This window comes from Oncorhynchus tshawytscha, linkage group LG29 (genome assembly GCF_018296145.1).
Source record: "Oncorhynchus tshawytscha isolate Ot180627B linkage group LG29, Otsh_v2.0, whole genome shotgun sequence".
In the NCBI taxonomy this organism is placed as follows: domain Eukaryota; kingdom Metazoa; phylum Chordata; class Actinopteri; order Salmoniformes; family Salmonidae; genus Oncorhynchus; species Oncorhynchus tshawytscha.
The window spans coordinates 7,009,562-7,030,947 of record NC_056457.1 but is presented as its reverse complement, the minus strand read 5'-3'; the positions used below and the strand labels follow the sequence as shown (position 1 = coordinate 7,030,947).

The window sequence follows — 21,386 nt, the reverse complement described above, 5'->3', positions numbered from 1 at the left end:
GACTGTTTACAAAAACCTTTATTTATAGATTTGACAGACAGGGCAAATATTCAGTGAGATTTTAGTTTGAGTGCTTCCAAATTGAATGTTTTTGTACTTAGACAATGCACAGTCCCAGACCGTTGGGCTTTCAATTGGTCCTGGAGTAAACCCCATTTTAGTCATTTAGCAGATGCGCTTATCCAGAGTGACTTACAGGGCCTTGCTCAAGGGCACAATAACAGATTTTTCAGAGTCAGCTATTCGAACCTAGGCTACCTAGCGTTGGGCCAGAAAGTCTTTGCCTGATTCCTCACAACTTCAAAACTCATTGGAGGACAAGATCTGAGGTGATCTCCTCCAATGCAATTTGAGAAGATGCATGGAGAGGAAATACTTGAGATTCACGCTAGTAGATTGCTATTCTGATGGGGAATGGAATCACTCAAAACAGTCACCACGTCAATTCAAGCGACTTTTCAGGCATGCATTTCCTCTTTAAAAACATACGACACAAATGGGGCCATCCAGATTAAGGGATAGTTTAAGAACATTGATATTTTGCTACAGTGGCCAACCAGATTGTTTTTTTTAATGACTTTAAAAAACAACAAAATCACATCATCCCAACTAGAGATGCATGCAAGTCGGTATGTGTTGCCCATAGTAAAAATGTGCATATTGTATTTATGTCCTCCTCCAGCAGGGCAGTGCTTTTATTTGATGTGCATCAACATTGTTTTACATACATTTGCAATGGCTCAACGAAACCAGCCGGTAACAAGGCCTACACGCATCTCACGAAGGAATTTTCCCAGTTACTTAGTGAGACAAATGGCATTCAGGAGGCCCTGGACACGTTTCACCTGGTTCACTTTAAAGAGCTCAAACGGGGCTTTGGAACTTTGGTCACATCCTAGTAGTCATCGTCCCCAATGTACTGCAGTATGTACGAGGAACCACACAGAAGCAGCTGCCCCACCACTCTCGCCACAGACGTCAGACAACGCAGAAGAGCTCTAAAGAGAATGCGAAAAGGCAGAGCTGAAAACTTCCTACAAACAGCCAAAGCACATATTCTGTTGTCTCAGAACTTGTAAGCCCCAACTTGTTCAGATTAAAAAAACTGGAATCTTCAGATATCCTTGCAGCCAACCCACTGGACACAAACTGGTAGAATAAACATTGTTTCCATGTCATTTAAACACAATTGTCCCATCTGATGATGTTGAATCAACATGGAAAACTGGAAAAGGAATTTAAATATGTTTAACTTTAGTCCAATGACATGGATCAATTTCTTGTTGGTTTCACTTTGAATTCACATTAGTTGCCAACGCCATTAAATGTAAATCAGAACTAGATGTTTAACTGACGTCTGTGCCCAGTGGGAAGGAATGAACAAAAACAATGACCTGCCGACTGAATATTTCTCTGCCAAAATATTTTACATTTTGACTAGTGCCTATAAAAATGTATAGTACCAGTCAAAAGATTTGAAACCTCATTCAATGTTTTTATTTTTGCCATTTTCTACATTGTAGAACAATAGTGATGACATCAAAACTATGAAACACATATGGAATCATGTAGTAACTAAGTGTTAAATCAAAACAATTTTATATTTCAGATTCTTCAAAGTAGCCATTCTTTGCCTTGACAGCTTTGCACTGACATTTTCTCAACCAGCTTCATGTAGTCACCTGGAATGCATTTCAATAAACAGGTGTGCGTGTTAATTCCAGAAAGTTAATTTGTTTAATTTCTTTCCTTCTTAATGCATTTGATTCAATCAGTTGTGTTGTGACAAGGTAGGGGTGGTGTACAGAATATAGTCCTATTTGGTAAAAGACCAAGTCCATATTATGGCAAAAACAGCTCAAATAAGCAGAGAAATGACAGATGATCTGGCCTCCGCAATCACCCGACCTCAACCCAATTGAGATGGTTTGGACCGCAGAGTGAAGGAAAAGGAGCTAACAATTGCTCAGCATGTGGGATCTCCTTCAAGACTGTTGGAAAAGCATTCCAGGTGCAGCTGGTTGAGTGCCATTTGTTTAACACTTTTGGCAACTACATGATTCCATATGTGGTATTTCATCTTTTTTTTTTTAAGGAAAAAAAATCCTTGAATGAGTAGATGTCCAAACTTTTGACAGGTACTGTAAATCAGTCTACTTCACCTGACATTTTAACCCCCCCCCCAGCCCCCAATAATGTCCCCTTGAGAGATGGTGTGGTGGTAGTGTACTCACTTCAAGATACCCTTGGCCCTGGTGCATTGAACGTCGTACGACAGTGTGTAGATTTCATAAAGAGTCGCTTTGATGGTTAGACACCCGATGAAGTCCTTGGGGTTCAACTTGTACAGGTCAAAACTCAATTTACCGATTCCATTTCTATTGGGCTGGCTGGAACTTGGGAGGACCTGTACAAGAATGGACAAAGGTCAGTCTAAGACAGGACTATTAAAATCTGGCAAGCTAGCTGAGTTACACTTCTGGTTCATTCTTCCCTCTAATCAAGGCATGATTTAGACCGTGAATTCAGAAAGTATTCACACCGACTTTCCAAAATTGGTTATTTTACAAAGTGGGATTAAGAAGGTGTAATTGTGTCAATCACACAAAATACACTGAAAGATCCAAAAATAAAAATTAGATAAATTACTCAACCCCCAGAGTTAAGAGATCACTTTAGCCAGAGATTACAGCTGTGAGTCTTTCTGGGTAAGTCTCAGAGCTTTGCACACCTGGATTGTACAATATTTGCCAATTATTCTTTTAGAAATTCATCAAGCTCGGTCAAGTTGGTTGTTGATCATTTCTAGACAGCCATTTTCAATTATTGCCATAGATTTAAGTCAAAACTGTAACTCCGCCCATACCATAACCCCACCATGGGTTACAACGTGTTCACAACATTATCAGCAAACCACCCGTCCACACATGTTCTGCGGTTGCGAGGCTGGTTGAAGATACTGAAGTTCTAAAACATTGGAGTTAGCTTAGGGTAGAGAATTTTACATTTCCAGAATATTTTTTTTTCAGCTCATGAAACTTGTGACCAACACTTCACATGTTGCGTATATATTTTTTGTTCAGTGTATATTTAGCCTTGCGTTTTAGGTAATTGTCTTGCTGAGCGGTGAATTTGTCTCCCAGTGTCTGTTGGAAAGCAGACTGAACCAAGTTTCTCTAGGATTTTGACTGTACTTAGCTCTATTTCGGACCTAGTCTTGTCAATGACAAGCATACCCATAACATGATGCAGCCACCACCATGCTAGAAAAAAAAATGGAGTGGAACTCGGTGATTGTATTTGCCCCAAACAAAACACCTTTGTATTCAGGACAAAAAGTTAGTGTTTGCAGTATTATTTTAGTGCCTTTTTGCAAACAGCATGCATGTTTTGGAATATTTTATTCTGTACAGGCTTCCTTTTCACTCTCAATTAGGTTAGTATTGTGGATTAACTACGATGTTGATCCATCCTCAGTTTTCTCCTATTACAGCCATTAAACTTTGTAACTGTTTTAAAAAGTCACCATTGGCCTCATGGTGAAATCCAGCAACTGCATTTGGAAGAACGCCTGTATCTTTGTAGTGACGGTGTATTGAGGCACCATCCAAAGTGTAATTAACAACTGCACCATGCGCAAACGGATATTCAATGTCTCATTTTTTAAATTATTTCCACCCTCTCTTCATCTACCAATAGCTGCACTTTTGTGAACCATTGGAAAACCTTCCTGGTCTTTGTGGTTGCATCTGTGCTTGAGATTGACTGCTCAACTGAGGGACCTTACAGATAATTATGTGTGGAGTACATGTTAAACACCATTATTGCACACTGAGTCCATGCAACTTATTAAGCACATTCATTCACTCCTGAACTTATTTAGGCTTGCCATAACAAAAGGGTTGAATACTTATTAAATCAAGACATTTCAGCTTTTCATTTCTAAAAACAAGAGGGCCACACTTTCACATCAAACCAGGGAACTCTGGTTCCAGACAGCTACTTTGAGATCCCTGGTTTGATGTGAAAGTGTGGCCCTCTTGTGGTGTGTGATAATACAGCAAGTTTCCACAATTGGGAAATGTGACATCCAAAAATTGTTAAAGTCAGTCCAACAGAAGGACGATACGGCCAGCCCTCATGTGATATGAACTTGCAGCAGATAGTGATCTTCAAAAGCTTTCCCAAGGCAACAGTATGCCTAGCACAAAAGTTGACTTCTGTGTGCATGTACAGTCAGGTCGATAAATATTTGGACATTGTTATTTTAGCAGTCTACAACAGCATATTGTAGTTGACATGAAATAATGAACATGACTCAGGTTTAATTTGAGGGTATTTACATCCAGATCAGGTGAACAGTGTAGGAATTATTGCCTTTAACGGACCAAAATTAATTGGACAATTGGCTGCTCCGCTGTTCCATGGCCAGGTGTGTTATTCCCTCATTAGTTAATTTACAAATGAGCAGATAAAAGGTCAAGAGTTGATTTCAAGTGTGGCATTTGGAATCTGTTGCTGTCAACCCTCAATATGAAGTCCAAAGAACGGTCACTGTCAGTGAAGCAAGCCATCATTAGGCAAAAAAATAAATTAAAACAAACCAATCAGAAATAGCAAAAACATTAGGTGTGGCCAAATCAACTATTTGGTACATTCTTAAAAAGAAAGACCACACTGGTGAGCTCAGGAAAACCAAACGGCTCAGAAGACCACGGAAAACTGTGGTGGATGGTGAAGAAAAACCCCGTCACAACAAGTTGGCCAGATCGAGAACACCCTCAAGGACCTAGGTGTATCTGTGTCAAAGTCAACAACCAGAGAAGAATTCACCAGAATAAATACAGGGAGTTTACCACAAGATGTAAACCATTGGTTATCCTCAAAAAACAGGATGGCCAGATTAGAGATTAAGATGCTTTTTTTTGGCAAAGCCTGTACAGTTCTGGAAAATCCTATGGACAGATGAGACAAAGATAAATGAATGGAAGAGCAGGGTAGGAACTGCTCATGATCTGAAGCTTACCACCTTATCTGTGAAGCATAGTGGAGGCAGTGTTATGGCGTGGGCATGTATGGCTGCCAATGGTGCTGGGTCCCTGTATTTATTGATGTGACTGTTGACAAAAGCAGCAGGGTGAATTCTGAAGTGTTCATGGCTATATCTGCTCAGATTCAGTGAATGCTTCACCACTCATTGGACGGCTCGTCACAGTGCAGCTGGACAATGACCCGAAGCATACTGCGAAAGCAACCCAAAACTTTAAGGCAAAGAAGTGCAATGTTCTGCAATGGCCTAGTCAATTACCTGACGTGAATCCAATTGAGCATGAATTTCACTTGCTGAAGGCAAATCGCCCCAAGAACAAACAGGAACTGAAGACCGCTGCAATAAAGGCCTGGCATAGCATCACCGGGGAAGAAACCCAGCATCTGGTGATGTCTATGGGTTCCAGAGTTCAGGTAGTCATTGACGTCAAAGGATTTTGAACCAAGTATTAAAACTCAATTTAAATGTATGATTGTTAGTTTGTCCAATTAAATTGAGCCCCTAAATTTCAGGGGCTATGTATAAAAGTGGTTGTAATTCCTACATGGTTAATAGACTCATTTAGAAACCCCTTAAACTAAAGATGAGTCACTTAAAGCACATCTTGATTGTTTCTTTTCAAATCCATTGCTCTGGCGTATAGAGACAAAATTATGCAAATTGTGTCACTGTCCAAATACTTATGGACCTGACTGTATGCATGTACAGTTGAAGTCGGAAGTTTACATCCACTTAGGTTGGAGTCATTAAAACTAGTTTAACCACTCCGCACACTTCTTGTTAACAAACTATAGTTTTGGCAAATCTACTTTGTGCATAACAAGTAATTTTTCCAACAATTGTTTAGACATTAATTCAATTATAATTCACTGTATCACAATGCCAGTGGGTCAGAAGTTAACATGTACCAAATTGACTGTGCCTTTAAATAGCTTAAATTCCAGAAAATGTCATGCTTTAGAAGCTTCTGATAGGCTAATTGAAATCATGAGGTGTACCTGTGGATGTACACAGGTACAAACTCAGTGCCTCTTTGCTTGACATCATGGGAAAATCAAAAGAAATCAGCCAAGACCTAAAAAAAAAAGTTGTAGACCTCCACAAGTCTGGTTCACCTTTAGGAGCAATTTCCAAACGCCTGACGGTACCACATTCATCTGTACAAACAATAGTATGCAAGTATAAACACAATGGGACCACACAGCCGTCACACCGCTCAGGAAGGAGACGCGTTCTGTCTCCTAGAGATGAATGTACTTTGATGAGAAAAGTGCGGATCAATCCCAGAACAGCAAAGGACCTTATGAAGATTCTGGAGGAAACAGGTACAAAAGTATCTATATCCACAGTAAAACGAGTCCTATATCGACATAAGCTGCTCAGCAAGGAAGAAGCCTCTGCTCCAAAACCGACATACAAAAGTCAGACCATCATTTGCAACTGCACATGGGGATAAATATTGTACTTTTGGATAAATGTTCTCCAGTCTGATGAAACAAAAATAGAACAGTTTGGCCACAACGATCATTGTTATGTTTGGAGGAAAAAGGGAGGCTTGCAAGCCAAAGAACACCATCCCAAATGTGAAGCACAGGGATGACAGCAACATTAACTCAAAAAAGTTCTGGGACACTGTAAAGTCCATGGAGAATAAGAACACCTCCTCCCAGCTGCCCACTGCACTGAAGATAGGAAACACTGTCACCACTGATAAATCCACCATAATTGAGAATTTCAATAAGCATTTTTCTATGGCTGGCCATGCTTTCCACCTGGCTACTCCTACCCCGGTCAACAGCACTGCACCCCCAACAGCAACAGCCTTCACCATTTCTCCTTCTCCCAAATCCATTCAGCTGATGTTCTGAAAGAGCTGCAAAATCTGGACCCCTACAAATCAGCCAGGCAAAACAATCTGGACCCTTTCTTTCTAAAATTATCTGCCGAAATTGTTGCCACCCCTATTACTAGCCTGTTCAACCTCTCTTTCGTGTCGTCTGAGATTCCCAAAGACTGGAAAGCAGCTGCGGTCATCCCCTCTTCAAAGGGGGTGACTCTTGACCCAAACTGCTACAGACCTATATCTATCCTACCGTGCCTTTCTAAGGCCTTCGAAAGCCAAGTCAACAAACAGATTGCCGACCATTTCGAATCTCACCATACCTTCTCTGCTATGCAATCTGGTTTCAGAGCTGGTCATGGGTGCACCTCAGCCACGCTCAAGGTCCTAAACGATATCTTAACCGCCATCGATAAGAAACATTACTGTGCAGCCGTATTCATTGATCTGGCCAAGGCTTTCGACTCTGTCAATCACCACATCCTCATCGGCAGTCTCGACAGCCTTGGTTTCTCAAATGATTGCCTCGCCTGGTTCACCAACTACTTCTCTGATAAAGTTCAGTGTGTCAAATCGGAGGGTCTGCTGTCCGGATCTCTGGCAGTCTCTATGGGGGTGCCACAGGGTTCAATTCTTGGACCGACTCTCTTCTCTGTATACATCAATGAGTTCGCTCTTGCTGCTGGTGAGTCTCTGATCCACCTCTACGCAGACGACACCATTCTGTATACTTCCGGCCCTTCTTTGGACACTGTGTTAAGAACCCTCCAGGCAAGCTTCAATGCCATACAACTCTCCTTCCGTGGCCTCCAATTGCTCTTAAATACAAGTAAAACTAAATGCATGCTCTTCAACCGATCGCTACCTGCACCTACCCGCCTGTCCAACATCAGTACTCTGGACGGCTCTGACTTAGAATACATGGACAACTACAAATACTTAGGTGTCTGGTTAGACTGTAAACTCTCCTTCCAGACCCATATCAAACATCTCCAATCCAAAGTTAAATCTAGAATTGGCTTCCTATTTCACAACAAAGCATCCTCCACTCATGCTGCCAAACATACCCTTGTAAAACTGACCATCCTACCAATCTGACTTTGGCGATGTCATTTACAAAATAGCCTCCAATACCCTACTCAACAAATTGGATGCAGTCCATAACAGTGCAATCAGTTTTGTCACCAAAGCCCCATATACTACCCACCATTGCGACCTGTACGCGCTCGTTGGCTGGCCCTCCCTTCATACTCGTCGCCAAACCCACTGGCTCCATGTCATCTACAACACCCTGCTAGGTAAAGTCCCCCCTTATCTCAGCTCACTGGTCACCATAGCATCTCCCACCTGTAGCACACGCTCCAGCAGGTATATCTCTAGTCACCCCCAAAACCAATTCTTTCTTTGGCCGCCTCTCCTTCCAGTTCTCTGCTGCCAATGACTGGAACGAACTACAAAAATCTCTGAAACTGGAAACACTCATCTCCCTCACTAGCTTTAAGCACCAACTGTCAGAGCAGCTCACAGATTACTGCACATAGCCCACCTATAAATTTAGCCCAAACAACTACATCTTTCCCAACTGTATTTAATTTTAATTAAATTTATTTTGCTCCTTTGCACCCCATTATTTTTATTTCTACTTTGCACATTCTTCCATTGCAAAACTACCATTCCAGTGTTTTACTTGCTATATTGTATTTACTTTGCCACCATGGCCTTTACCTCCCTTCTCACCTCATTTGCTCACATTGTATATAGACTTGTTTATACTGTATTATTGACTGTATGCTTGTTTTACTCCATGTGTAACTCTGTCGTTGTATCTGTCGAACTGCTTTGCTTTATCTTGGCCAGGTCGCAATTGTAAATGAGAACTTGTTCTCAACTTGCCTACCTGGTTAAATAAAGGTAAAATAAATAAATACATAAAAATGTTGTGGGGGTGCGTTGCTGCAGGAGGGACTGGTGCACTTCAAAATAGATGGCTTCATAAGGAAGGAAAATGTGGATATATTGAAGCAACATCTCAAGACATCAGTCAGGAAGTTAAAGCTTGGTCGCAAATGAGTCTTCCAAATGGACAATGACCCCAAGCATACTTCCAAAGTTGTGGCAAAATGGCTTAAGGACAACAAAGCCCTGACCTCAATCCCATAGAAAACTTGTGGGCAGAACTGGAAAAGCCTGTGCAAGCAAGGAGGCCTACAAACCTGACTCAGTTGCAAAATCTCTGTCAGGAGGAATGGGCCAAAATTTACCCAATTTATTGTGGGAAGCTTTTAGAAAGCTACCTGAAACATTTGACCCAAGTTAAACAATTTAAAAGCAATGCTACCAAATACTAATTGAGTATATGTAAACTTCTGACCCAGTGGGAATGTGATGAAAGAAAAGCCTAAATAAATCACTATACTATACTATTATTCTGGCATTTCACATTCGTAAAATAAAGTGGAGATCCTAACTGACCTAAGACAGGGAATTTTTACTTGGATTTAAAAAAAAACTCAGTTAATGCATTTGGCTAAGGTGTATGTAAACTTCAACTGTATGTATGTATGTATACGTACCCGAGTCCACATCTCTCCCTTCTGCAGGACCATGACTGGAGTATTGGCTGGCAGTGACTGGAAGAAGGCCTCAGAGTCCACCACTGTCCCATCTTCCTCTAGCACCAGGATGAGGAACTGGCATGTCAACAGGAAGGCACTTGCTGTCTGGGTAGGACCGGTGTCATAGCACACACTGAGATTTTCAAATGGTTTTATTTTTCATTTCCCCCAAAAATATGCTAAAAGTAGGTAACAACGATTTTGTTCAATCAACAATTTTAACATTGTGTTTGTGGAGAACTTCACTCTTACAGATGACATGCCAGGTGACCATCCTTGGAAGATCAACCATACTAAAAAAAAGTAATGTCCCTTTTTCAGCACCCAGTCTTTCAAAAGGGAATGCATTAAAAAAAAATCTAAATAACCTCACAGATCTTCATTGTAAAGGGTTTAGACCCTGAACAAGCGTGGGAAACAATAAACCATAAACAATTAATGAACATGCACCTGTGGAAGTTATTAAAACACTAACAGCTTACAGACTGTAGGCAATTAAGGTCACAGTTATGAAAACTTACGACACTAAAAAAAAATCTTCCTACTGACACTGAAAAACACAACAGAAGGATGACCAAGGTCCCTGCTCATCTGCGTGAACGTGCCTTAGGCAAGGAGAAATGAGGACCGCAGATGTGGCCAGGGCATTAAATTGCAATATCCGTACTGTGAGACGCTTTATAGCGCTACAGGGATACAGAACAGAAAGCTGATCTTCCTTGCTGTGGCAGACCACGTGTAACACCACATGCACAGGATCGGTACATCCGAACATCACATCTGCGGGACAGGTACAGGATGGCAACAACAGCTGCCCGAGGTACACCAGGAACGCACAATCCCTCCATCAGTGGTCAGACTGTCCGCAATAGGCTAAGAGGGCTTGTAGGCCTGTTGTAAGGCATGTCCTGACCAGACATCACCGGCAACAACGTCGCCCATGGGCACAAACCCACCGTCGCTGGACCAGACAGGATTGGCAAAAAGTGCTCTTCACTGACGAGTCACAGTTTTGTCTCACCAGGGGTGATGGTAGGATTCGCATTTATCGTCAGAGGAATAAGCGGTACACCGAGGCCTGTACTCTGGAGCGGGAGCGGTTTGGAGGTGGAGGGTCCATCATGGTCTGGGGCGGTGTGTCACAGCATCATCGGACTGAGCTTGTCATCATTGCAGGGAATCATGTCTGTGGAACTTGTTCAGTTTATGTCTCAGTTGTTGAATCTTATGTTCATTCAAATATTTACACATGTTAAGTTTGCTTAAAATAAAAGCAGTTGACAGAACGTTTTTTGTTGTTGCTGAGTTTATATATCCATTTGTGAATCACATACTGTAGGTCATTTGCACAACATGAGACTGGGTTGCGTTCAGGAGGGCAAAACATTCTGCCGATAGAAATGTCTTGCAATATGATTCCCTGAACATTTCACTCCACTGCACTCCGGACCCAAAGTCTCTCGGGTGAAGTTACTCAACAATTGCAACAAGCAGCGTCACCTTAACAGGGTCAGTAAACCAGGAGTGTATTAAATGTGTTAAATAAAATATGACCATTTCAACATTTGGTTACAGAGTTGCCTGTCTAGTAGCAGTGTTTGCAATTTTGTGTATATTAACTTCACAAGGTAATGTAACCGATCCTTGATGACATCTCATTAGCAGGAAGTTCCACCTCACATTCCTCCTCTAATTAGACATTACTTAAAAAAAAAAAAATCTTAAAGCAATTATTTGGTGAGGTTGATGTAAGTGTTGGAGAGACTGATTTTCTGTCCCCATGAAATGGCTCTCTGAATACTTTAAAGACTGACATGTTGAATGAAACCATTGTGAACCCCGCAGCAGCACAAACAGTATGCAAACGTTGTAGATATGAATGTATTCAGCTCTGGATGTCATTTCTATTTTAGTTAGACACTTTAGCACACACTCCTATCCAGGGTGACTTCCTGTTGGTGCAGTCATCTTAAGATAGCTAAGTGATTAAGTGATTTCTTATTTTACTTGTCAGAGGTATGTTTGTATCTGAACGCTCCACAACGTTGTCCTGCTGAACGTAGCCCAGGAGTATGCATTTACCTGGTCTAGGAGGTCATCCAGGGAGGCGGCCATTAACCCTTTCCTCTGCCTTCGGCTCTGGGTACAGAGCCTGAAGGGACGGGGCTGGGGTGGGGGAAGGATCCGGCGTGAGATTGTTGTTTGGATAGTTGACACTGACCTGTCAGTATAGAAGCAAAAAATACAAAAAAAAAAGGAAAACTAGCTTAGTTCAAGGTCGTGTTCAGTAGAGCACAATTTGTGTTCAGGACAGGTAATGTCTTCAGTTAAGACTGACCGTTTTGTGCCTCGCTTCTTAGTGTGGAGTGATACTACCTGCTGGACTTCTTACAGAGACATACTGTACGTCTACCTTCTTGTTTTACCACATCTCCGCAACAAGGAGACAGCATCTCAAATGTTGCATTAGGATCATCAGGTTTTAGCAGAATAAGTATTAGAGGTCGACCGATTTATGATTTTTCAACGCCGATACCGATTATAGGAGGACCAAAAAAAGCCGCTACCGATTAATATATATATTAAACAATTACAACAATACTGAATGAACACTTATAATACATAAAATCAATTTAGTCTCAAATAAATAATGAAACATGTTCAATTTGGTTTAAATAATGCAAAAACACTGTTGGAGAAGCAAAAAAAAGTGTCATGTAAGAAAACTAACATTTGAGTTCCTTGCTCAGAAAATATGAAAGCTGGTGGTTCCTTTTAACATGAGTCTTCAATATTCCCAGTTAAGAAGTTTTCGGTTGTAGTTATAGGACTATTTCTCTCTACCATTTGTATTTCCTACACCTTTGACTATTGGATGTTCTTATAGGCACTATAGTATTGCCAAGCCTATCAACTCCTGAGATTAGGCTGAAGTCATAAACAATGCAATACTTGCAGCACAGTGAAGAGCTGGTGGCAAACGCAGGAAAGTGCTGTTTGAATGAATGCTTAGGAGCCTGCTGCTGCCTACCACCACTGTCAGACTGCTCTATCAAATCGTATACTTAATTATAATAAAAACACATGTGAGCCTTTGGTCATTAATATGGTCAAATCCGTAAACTATCATTTCAAAAACATTTATTATTTCAGTAAAATACGGAACTGTGCTGTATTTTAACTAACGGGTGGCAACCCTAAGTCTAAATATCAGAGGTGTGGACTCGAGTCACATTGCAATTCGACTTAGCCTCATTGCTGGTCAACAAATTGACAGACAGTTGTGCAGAACTGAAATTGAACTTTAAAAGAAAACTAGTTTATATGAATATGATTCAACTTCTAATTTATTTAAGCCTTGTTCACACTGCAGGCCTAGTTTATCAAATCGGTTTTGGAATAATGACTGTCCAAACAGCAAGTTACAAGTGACCAAATTGTGTGTGTGCGCATGTGTTCAGAGAACAATCATTTGCTGACATGTCCATGCTATTTCTCATAATAATGACAGGTGTGTGTGCAGTGGTGTAGGCTGATTAGTGATAGGAAGCAGGAGCACCACCAAAGAAGTTATGTAGCAAGCTAAGGTGACAATGGCTGCCATGGACATTTCCCAGTCGCTTTGAATGTTCAAAATTATAGTGTAAGAAAAACTTTAACTTATCCTTGAGGCTTTACATTTTTGTTTTAATAAGATAAAATGAACTTTCAATACAAGTCATTTTTGGCTAGCCACAGCAGTAATCTAGCTAGTTAGGTTTATCAGGTTTATCAGTTTCTAGCACATTCACTAATTTGTTTGTAAACAATTAAAGTTAGTTATCCTCTCATATGTTATTGTCAAAATGTCAACCAGTGGCGGTCAGTGACGTTTAATATGAGGGAGGACAATCTCTCATGAGCATGGCCTTATTTCTATTACAGCATATTGGATGACTCATTTGTATTACATTCATCCAGTTCAATGTAACAGCGATAGTTAGGGGAAAGTTTGAGTGTCTTGTAGCCTATACCCATCATGAGGTTTCGTACAACCAACCCTATGAATGAAAGTTTACAAAGTAGGTGCACAGGTCAAGAGACAAATTTGAGTGACACATGGACAGACAGTGACATTCAACACCGCCTTGCACACTCTTGCCTGCAGCTAGCTGATGTAGGGCGTAATCATTAGTTCAACAGTTGCAAATGAGTTTCTATTGGCCAAATTCAGGTATGTTTATCCGTTTTTTTCAATTTGAGAAAATTTTTAACAGAATCAGTGGAATTAAGATACCCCTGATGACACGTACAGTAACAGTGTACAGTCAGTCACTGCTGTTACACCGGCAGGCACAGTGACAAAGAGTTTGGTATTACCAATTTAACTTGGAAAGTCATAGTCAACTAGCTAACAAAGCAATCATTGTTTGAGCATGTTGTTTCAGTAAGCTAAACTTGCTAGCTGCATTTGCTAAGTAAGTGAAACAAATACAAATGTAAAAAAAATGTTTTGTTTCTCCTTCATTTCAGAAGAAATAAGTGTTAAACTGTTTATTTTATTTCTCTTTGAGTCAACTACTCACCACATTATGCACTACAGTGCTAGCTAGCTGTAGCTTATGCTTGCAGTACTAGATTCATTCTCTGATCCTTCAAATGGAGGGACAGCATGGAGGGACAGCAGCTAGCTGTCCTCCAGCTACACCATGGTGCTACCCTACTGAGGGCTGTTGAAGCTACTATAGACCTTTGCAAAATAGTGTTATAATCAGTTATTTGGTGACGTGATTATTATTTTCAGTATAGTTTTATCTAAAAAGCATAACTTTAAACATACAATTAAAATTTATGAAATTCCCTGAGGATGGTCCTCCCCTAAGGAGCTTCCACATAGTCGCTAGCAAGCAAGATATGCCAAATAAGTCTAAAAACCACTTGAGGGCAAATAAATCATATGGCCAGCAACCAGATTTGCATCGGATTTCAAAGCACCTACAAAACGTGGTTTGAAATGTGGCTTGTAATATCCAATTCCGTGTGCTTTTTGGATGTTCAGAAAGTAGGAAAAAAAGAACAGATTCAAACATGCAAAGAAACAGATTTTTTGTCACTTCAAACTGCCAGTGTGAACAAGGCTTTAGAGTTGTTAAGTCTGAACAGGTTGTTCTCCCAGTGTCAGCTGATCAAGAATTGAGTTTCATGCCTAATCACATAACTATTGACAATATCCGTTAATGTAAAAAAAACTTCAGTCCTATCATATTGTAACATCATTACACTGCCAATGAGGGGAGAGGGGAGGTAGACCTATGTGGAAATGTATGACAAAGGGCACACCCACAGGCATTAGTGAAATCACAGAAGTATTAACACTACTTGACATATTTTGCTTTCAGCCTATATTACCATCATTTTATTCAAGTTCAGATGTTTGAGTTTAAGAGTTTTAAAATGGCCATAAAAATAAAAATCTTACTAATTTGGAGCAGGGCCACACAGCTGTGGAAATGCCATGACATGACTAGGGTGGACATGATTCCTTGTTCTACATGTGGGATAGGCATGTTTGCTCTACATAACACATCTGAACTTTCAGCTTTGAAAATACCATTCTGCATGATCTAAAGAAGCACCTGTGAAGCGTAGGCTATATAATTAGGATTTGCCAATTAGTCATGACCCTGTTGCGTGTTCAACAGGGGTATATTCAGTACGCCGATTGTTTTGAGTAAACTGGTTTGCAACAATGTAGAGTTCGGTTTTGTTCTTAAACGGTAGTTGCAGTTCAGTCGTGTCTATTAAAAAAATTATTATGCTGTCTGGAAGAAGGCTGGTCTGTCTCGCACGGGGACATGACTCATTGGCAAATCCTAATTATGTAGGCTACGCTTCACAGGTGCGTCTTTAGATGATTCAGAATAGTATTTTCAAATGTTTGGTGGCTTAAATGCAGTAGGATATGGGGGAGAGCTGGGACGAAAGTAAAACATTTCAGATAACACAGAAGCTAAAATTACGCAGTGAAATCAGCACATTCCTATAGGAGGATGAACTCACTGCAACCCCCCAAAATAAAACAGCCCAGTCTGACCATGTTACAAAGTTAAGTGGTTTTGAGCAACTTAAGTACAAAGAAAATGTAAGTCACTGCATTGAAAATTGTGAAAAACAAATCCTACTACATTCCCATTGAAGTGAGAAGAGAAAATTATGGTTAATATAGCGGTGTTCCATTTTAGTCATTAATATTGCAAGGCAATATTGTTTGCTAAACATTGACGTTGATTCATTTACATTGATTAAAAATATTGATGTCAAACCTACAGCAAAATTATACCAATTGAAACATGAAATTATGGCTGATACTTTCAACAAGTGTATGAACTAACGAGCATTACAAACCGGACATAAGACCGATATTGATATAGAACAGCATGCACTTCGACAGCTTTTACTTCTGTAGCAATAGTGTGTTATTCTCGCCTGCCGGCAGTTAGAAGTAACTTCGCATAGGTCTGTTCAAGGTATATTTAAATTTACCCTAGAAAATGAAATTACAGTTGCTAATGGTAGAGGACACATAGACTAAGCAGTTTTTCATAAAATATGGAGTCGCTACTTCTATCGATCGGGGTAATCAGGAGACAAAAAAGTGTTACTTTCGTCCCGGTTCTCCCCTGCTAGTAGGTGGAGCTCTAAATAGGCTACCTATAATGCTGGAAAATTAAATTACACCTAGGTAGTTTATCCTTACCTCACCCAAAAGTCCGGGAGAAGGGTTTTAGCATAATCCACACTTGAATGGATAGACAGTGAAGCCATTGTTTAAAATCAAGTGCAATCCTTGTTTTTGCAAGACTATCGAAAATCAATTGGGCTAGATGAGAAAAGAAAGTTGTCGCGCTATTCCCGGCTCTTGCCCGCCTGTGTCCTACCGGTGATCACTGGCCCTGCCAACCGACGCGAATAACCGAGGGTTCACTTTACGCCTACTACGTCAGGTAATCAACAATAATAGTGATGCCTTTTTAGAAGGTTACCCCTCACGCGATTGGTCGCTTGTTAGTGACAAAAGCAACACCATGTGCCACAAGTTGTCCCATCATCGTAATAATAAATTATCCCCCCCCAAAAAAAATGCAGGTAGACCTTGTCCTAGAATCAATAAAAAAATATAAATAGCCTGAGATGCCTATAAATAATTAGAAAACCACTGGCACCCAGCTTGCGCTTAATGCATTACCCATTGTCTTACCAAGGCTAAGAGACAATGTATGGTTCATCTGAAAAATGTGGTCCGAGGCGCCATATGGAAAACGTAACATAATTTCAAAGTCTCCAGGGGCCACATTTAGCGCCAAACCTCATTGCTGTGCGACTCTCAAATGTTGTAACAATGCAGAGGGCTCCTCATTGACATGATTTGTTCACCTTAGGTGGGGGCGGGAGGTCCTGTATAAACAAAAACTCACTTCCTTGACAAAGGCTCTGTACTGCTCTGCAGAGGCAGTAACACCGTAAATGCTGCACAGCCAATACAGACAGCAGATTGACCATGTAGCGCCTGTAAGGGCTCAGACACACCAATATCGTTTGCAGGCCTATTTTAGTTAAATTCGCAAGTGGCTGAAACTACACTTTATATACACAAAAGTATGTGGACACCTCTTCAAATTAGTGGATTCGGCTATTTCAGCCACACCAGTTGCTGACAAGTGTATAACATCGAGCACACAGCCATGCAATCTCCATAGCCAAACACTGGCAGTAGAATGGCTTTACTGTAGAGCTCAGTGACTTTCAACATGGCACTGTCATTTTTATTTATTTAACCTTTATTTAACTAGGCAACTCAGTTAAGAACACATTCTTATTTACAATGACGGCCTACCAAAAGGCAAATGGCCTCCTTCGGGGAAGGGAGCTGGGATTAAAAATATAGGACAAAACACACATCACAACAAGAGAGACAACACAACACTACATAAAGATAGACCTAAGATGACAACATAGCAACACAGGACAACACAGCATGGTAGCAACACAACATGTCAACAACATGGAAGCAGCACAAAACATGATACAAACATTATTGGGCACAGACAACAACACAAAGGGCAAGAAGGTAAAGACAACAATACATCAAGAAAAGCAGCCACAACTGTCAGTAAGAGTATCCATGATTGAGTCTTTGAATGAAGAGATAAAACTGTCCAGTTTGAGTGTTTGTTGCAGCTCGTTCCAGTCGTTAGCTGAAGCGAACTGAAAAGAGGAGTGACCCAGGGATGTGTGTGTTTTGGGGACCTTTAACAGAACACAGATTGACACAGAGAGACGCCTCCCTTCATACTCCTGCGACCAACCCAACAACCTCCTCTCTGTCCACAATATGCTGGGTCTATGCAACTGTAGCCAGGGGAAACCTACAACTACGGGGTGTGCAGGAGAGTCTAAGATGAGGAAATTGATGCGTTCATGGTGGTTGTGAGTAACTGAGGGAAATAAGAATTGTGGTCTGGCGCACCAGTCCTGTTCCTAGGGGACGGTTGTCTAGGGCAAGGACTGGGATAGGGGGTTATAAAGGGACTAGAGGAATGCGTAATGATAAGGCCACTGACCAGTCTAGGAAGTTGCCTGCAGCACCTGAGTGCACTAGGGCAGGACTCAGTGGGTGGCCAGGATAGTCAGGGAAGGTGATAGGGAGGAGGACGGGCTGGGTGGACAGAGAGGAGCAAGGCACGTCCACGCCTACCTGGGAAGGTGCAGGAGGACTCCTCTGCCTTTCGCTTCCTCGCTTGGTTTTCCTCCTGGGACAGGTGTGGGGTGGTCCGACTCCCCACAGTAGGAGCAGAGACCCTGTTGACGGCGGCGTTTAAGTTCCTCAGGGGGAAGGTGCATTGTGCCCACCTCCATGGGCTCAGTATCGCGGAGGTTCCTGGGAGAGACCCGAATTCCTGGGATGACAGGCAGGCAGGAGATTTCCAGGCCTATGGCCATGGCGAATAGCTTGTCCAGCATGATGTTCTCATCGCGACAGGCCAGCTCGGTCTGGACATTAGCCTGTAGCCCGCTGCAGAAAACCGTCAACAGGGCCTGGTCGTTCCAGCCATTTGACACAGCCACCTTCCGGAAATACAGAGAGTACTCCGACGCTGTCCTGGACCCCTGGCATAGATGCAGGAGACGCTCACCTCCCTCTCGGCCCTCTGTAGGGTGGTCGAAGACGGCACGGAAGAGTTGGCTGAAGCGCTCATAGGACTGCACTTCTGGTCCATTCCTCTCCCAAATGGCGTGCGCCCACTCCAGAGCCCGGCCTGTCAGCACCGAGATCACCAAGGCCACCTTGCCCGTCTCGGAGGCTACCCTGGCATGACAGGCCAGGTGGAGGTCACACTGAAGGAGAAACCTCTACAATGAGCTAGGGTTCGTCAAACCGCTCCGGGAGGGGCAGGTGGATGTTGCTGATTGGACCGGGTGATGGGGTGGCTGGAACGACAATGGGGAACTGGGAAGGTGGTGGTGTAGCCTGCAGTTGGTGTAAGGCCCGTAGTACCTCATCCATGGCAGTCCCGAGGCACTCCAGGCACGAGTCGTGGTGGTGGACCTTTGATCCTTCAGCGGAGATGGTGGGATGTCCTGCTGTATCCTGTCTTCTTGGGTCGGTCATTCTGTCACTGGTTTAGAGAGGAGTAGGCAGGAGGCAGTCGCAGGTTTAGAACTACTGAACGTATTTAAGCACCATAGAACAAAGTGAGATGAAACCCAAATGCTGTTGGCTCAAAATAAACCCAGCAAAAAAACAATCGTCCCTTTTTCAGGACCCTATCTTTCAAATATAATTCCTAAAAATCCAAATAACTTCACAGATCTTCATTGTAAAGGGTTTAAACACTTATTCAATGAACCATAGCAATGGAACGGTCGTTAAGACACTAACAGCTTACAGACGGTAGGCAGTTAAGTTCACAGTTATGAAAACTTAGGACACTAAAGAGGCCTTTCCACTGACTCGAAAAACACCAAAAGAAAGATGCCCAGGGTCCCTGCTCATCTGCGTGAACATGCCTTAGGTATGCTGCAATGAGGCATGAGGACTGCAGATGTGGCCAGGGCAATGAATTGCAATGTCCGTATTGTGAGACGCCTAAGACAGCGCTACAGGGAGACAGGATGGACAGCTGATCATCCTCGCAGTTGCAGACCAAGTGTAACAACACATGCACAGAATCGGTACATCCGAACATCACACCTGCGGGACAGGTACAGGATGGCAACAACAACTGCCCAAGTTACACCAGGAACCCACAATCCCTCCATCAGTGCTCTGACTGTCCGCAATAGGCTGAGAGAGTCTGGACTGAGGACTTGTAGGTCTGTTGTAAGGCAGGTCCTCACCAGACATCACCAGCAACAACGTCGCCTATGAGCACAAACCCATCGTCACTGGACCAGACAGCATTGGCAAAAAGTGCTCTTCACTGACGAGTCACTGTTTTGTTTCACCAGGGGTGATGGTCGGATTCGTGTTTATCATTGAAGGAATGAGCGTTACACCGAGGCCTGTACTCTGGAGCGGGATTGATTTGGAGGTGGAGGGTTCGTCATGGTCTGGGGCGGTGTGTCACAGCATCATCGGACTGAGCTTGTTGTCAATGCAGGCAATCTCAATGCTGTGCGTTACAGGGAAGACATCCTCCTCCCTCATGTGGTACCCTTCCTGTAGGCTCATCCTGACATGACAATGCCACCAGCCATACTGCTCATTCTGTGCGTGATTTCCTGCTAGACAGGAATGTCAGTGTTCTGCCATGGCCAGCGAAGAGCCTGGATCGCAATCCCATTGAGCACGTCTGGGACCTGTTGGATCGGAGGGTGAGGGCTAGGACCATTCCCCCCAGAAGTGTCTGGGAACTTGCAGGTACCTTGGTGGAAGAGTGGGGTAACATTTGACAGCAAGAACTGGCAAATCTGGTGCAGTCCATGAGGAGGAGATGCACTGCAGTACTTAATGCAGCTGGTGGCCACACCAGATACTGACTGTTAATTTTGATTTTGACCACCCCCTTTGTTCAGGGACACATTTTTCCATTTCTGTTAGTCACATGTTTGTGGACCTTGTCCAGTTCATGTCTCAGTTGTTGAATCTTGTATGTTCATGCCAATATTTAAACATGTTAAGTTTTCTGAAAATTTACGCAGTTGACAGTGAGAGGACGTTTCTATTATTGCTGAGTTTATATCTTCATAAACAAAAGGGCACAGGGCAAACCCAAAGTGACAAATATAAAGTACTCAGTCAATAGTAGGTGATATTCCTTTCAGGAAAACAAGTAACATTTACAATTACCGACAAAGACAAATGGCAGAGGGAGTATATACACAGTGATAGAGTGGGGATTGGAACCAGGTGTATGTAATGATGACGAGACACGTCCAGGGTTGATGAGTCAAGGACGTTTGCCAGCAGTAGGTTCGGCAGCAGCCAGAAGGCCAGCGATGCCGAACGCCTGAGCTGGACCGGAGGGGGAGCCAATGCGAAGTCTGGTGGGACATAGGCAAAAGGCTATATTAGCCTTATAGAAATTGCTGCCCAAATAAATGCTTCACAGAGTTCAAGTAACAGACCCATTTCAACATCAACTGTTCAGGGTAGACTGCGTGAATCAAGCCTTCATGGTCGAACTGCTGCAAAGAAACCACTGCTAAAGGACACCAATAATAAGAAGATACTTGGTTGGGCCAAGAAATATGAGCAATGGACATTAGACTGGTGTAAATTTGTCCTTTGGTCTGATAAGTCTGCATGTGTGGTTCCCAACATGAAGCATGGAGTAGGATGTGTGATGATGTGGGGTTGCATTGCTGTTAACACTGTCAGGGATTTATTTAGAATTCAAGG

The 21,386-nt window shown here is 42.3% G+C and overlaps 1 protein-coding gene across 1 annotated transcript; it reads right to left on the bottom strand.

Moving 5' to 3' along the window:
• On the bottom strand, nt 1-16,507 carry cidea (cell death inducing DFFA like effector a). The gene is made up of 5 exons (XM_024393141.2): nt 16,242-16,507; nt 11,588-11,726; nt 9,464-9,610; nt 2,235-2,407; nt 1-998 (listed from the first exon to the last, which is right to left on the bottom strand). Exons 1-5 carry the CDS (start codon nt 16,307-16,309, stop codon nt 896-898), a joined length of 630 nt encoding a protein of 209 aa, XP_024248909.1. The 5' UTR covers nt 16,310-16,507; the 3' UTR covers nt 1-895.
• Between the last annotated feature and the right edge of the window lie 4,879 nt (nt 16,508-21,386).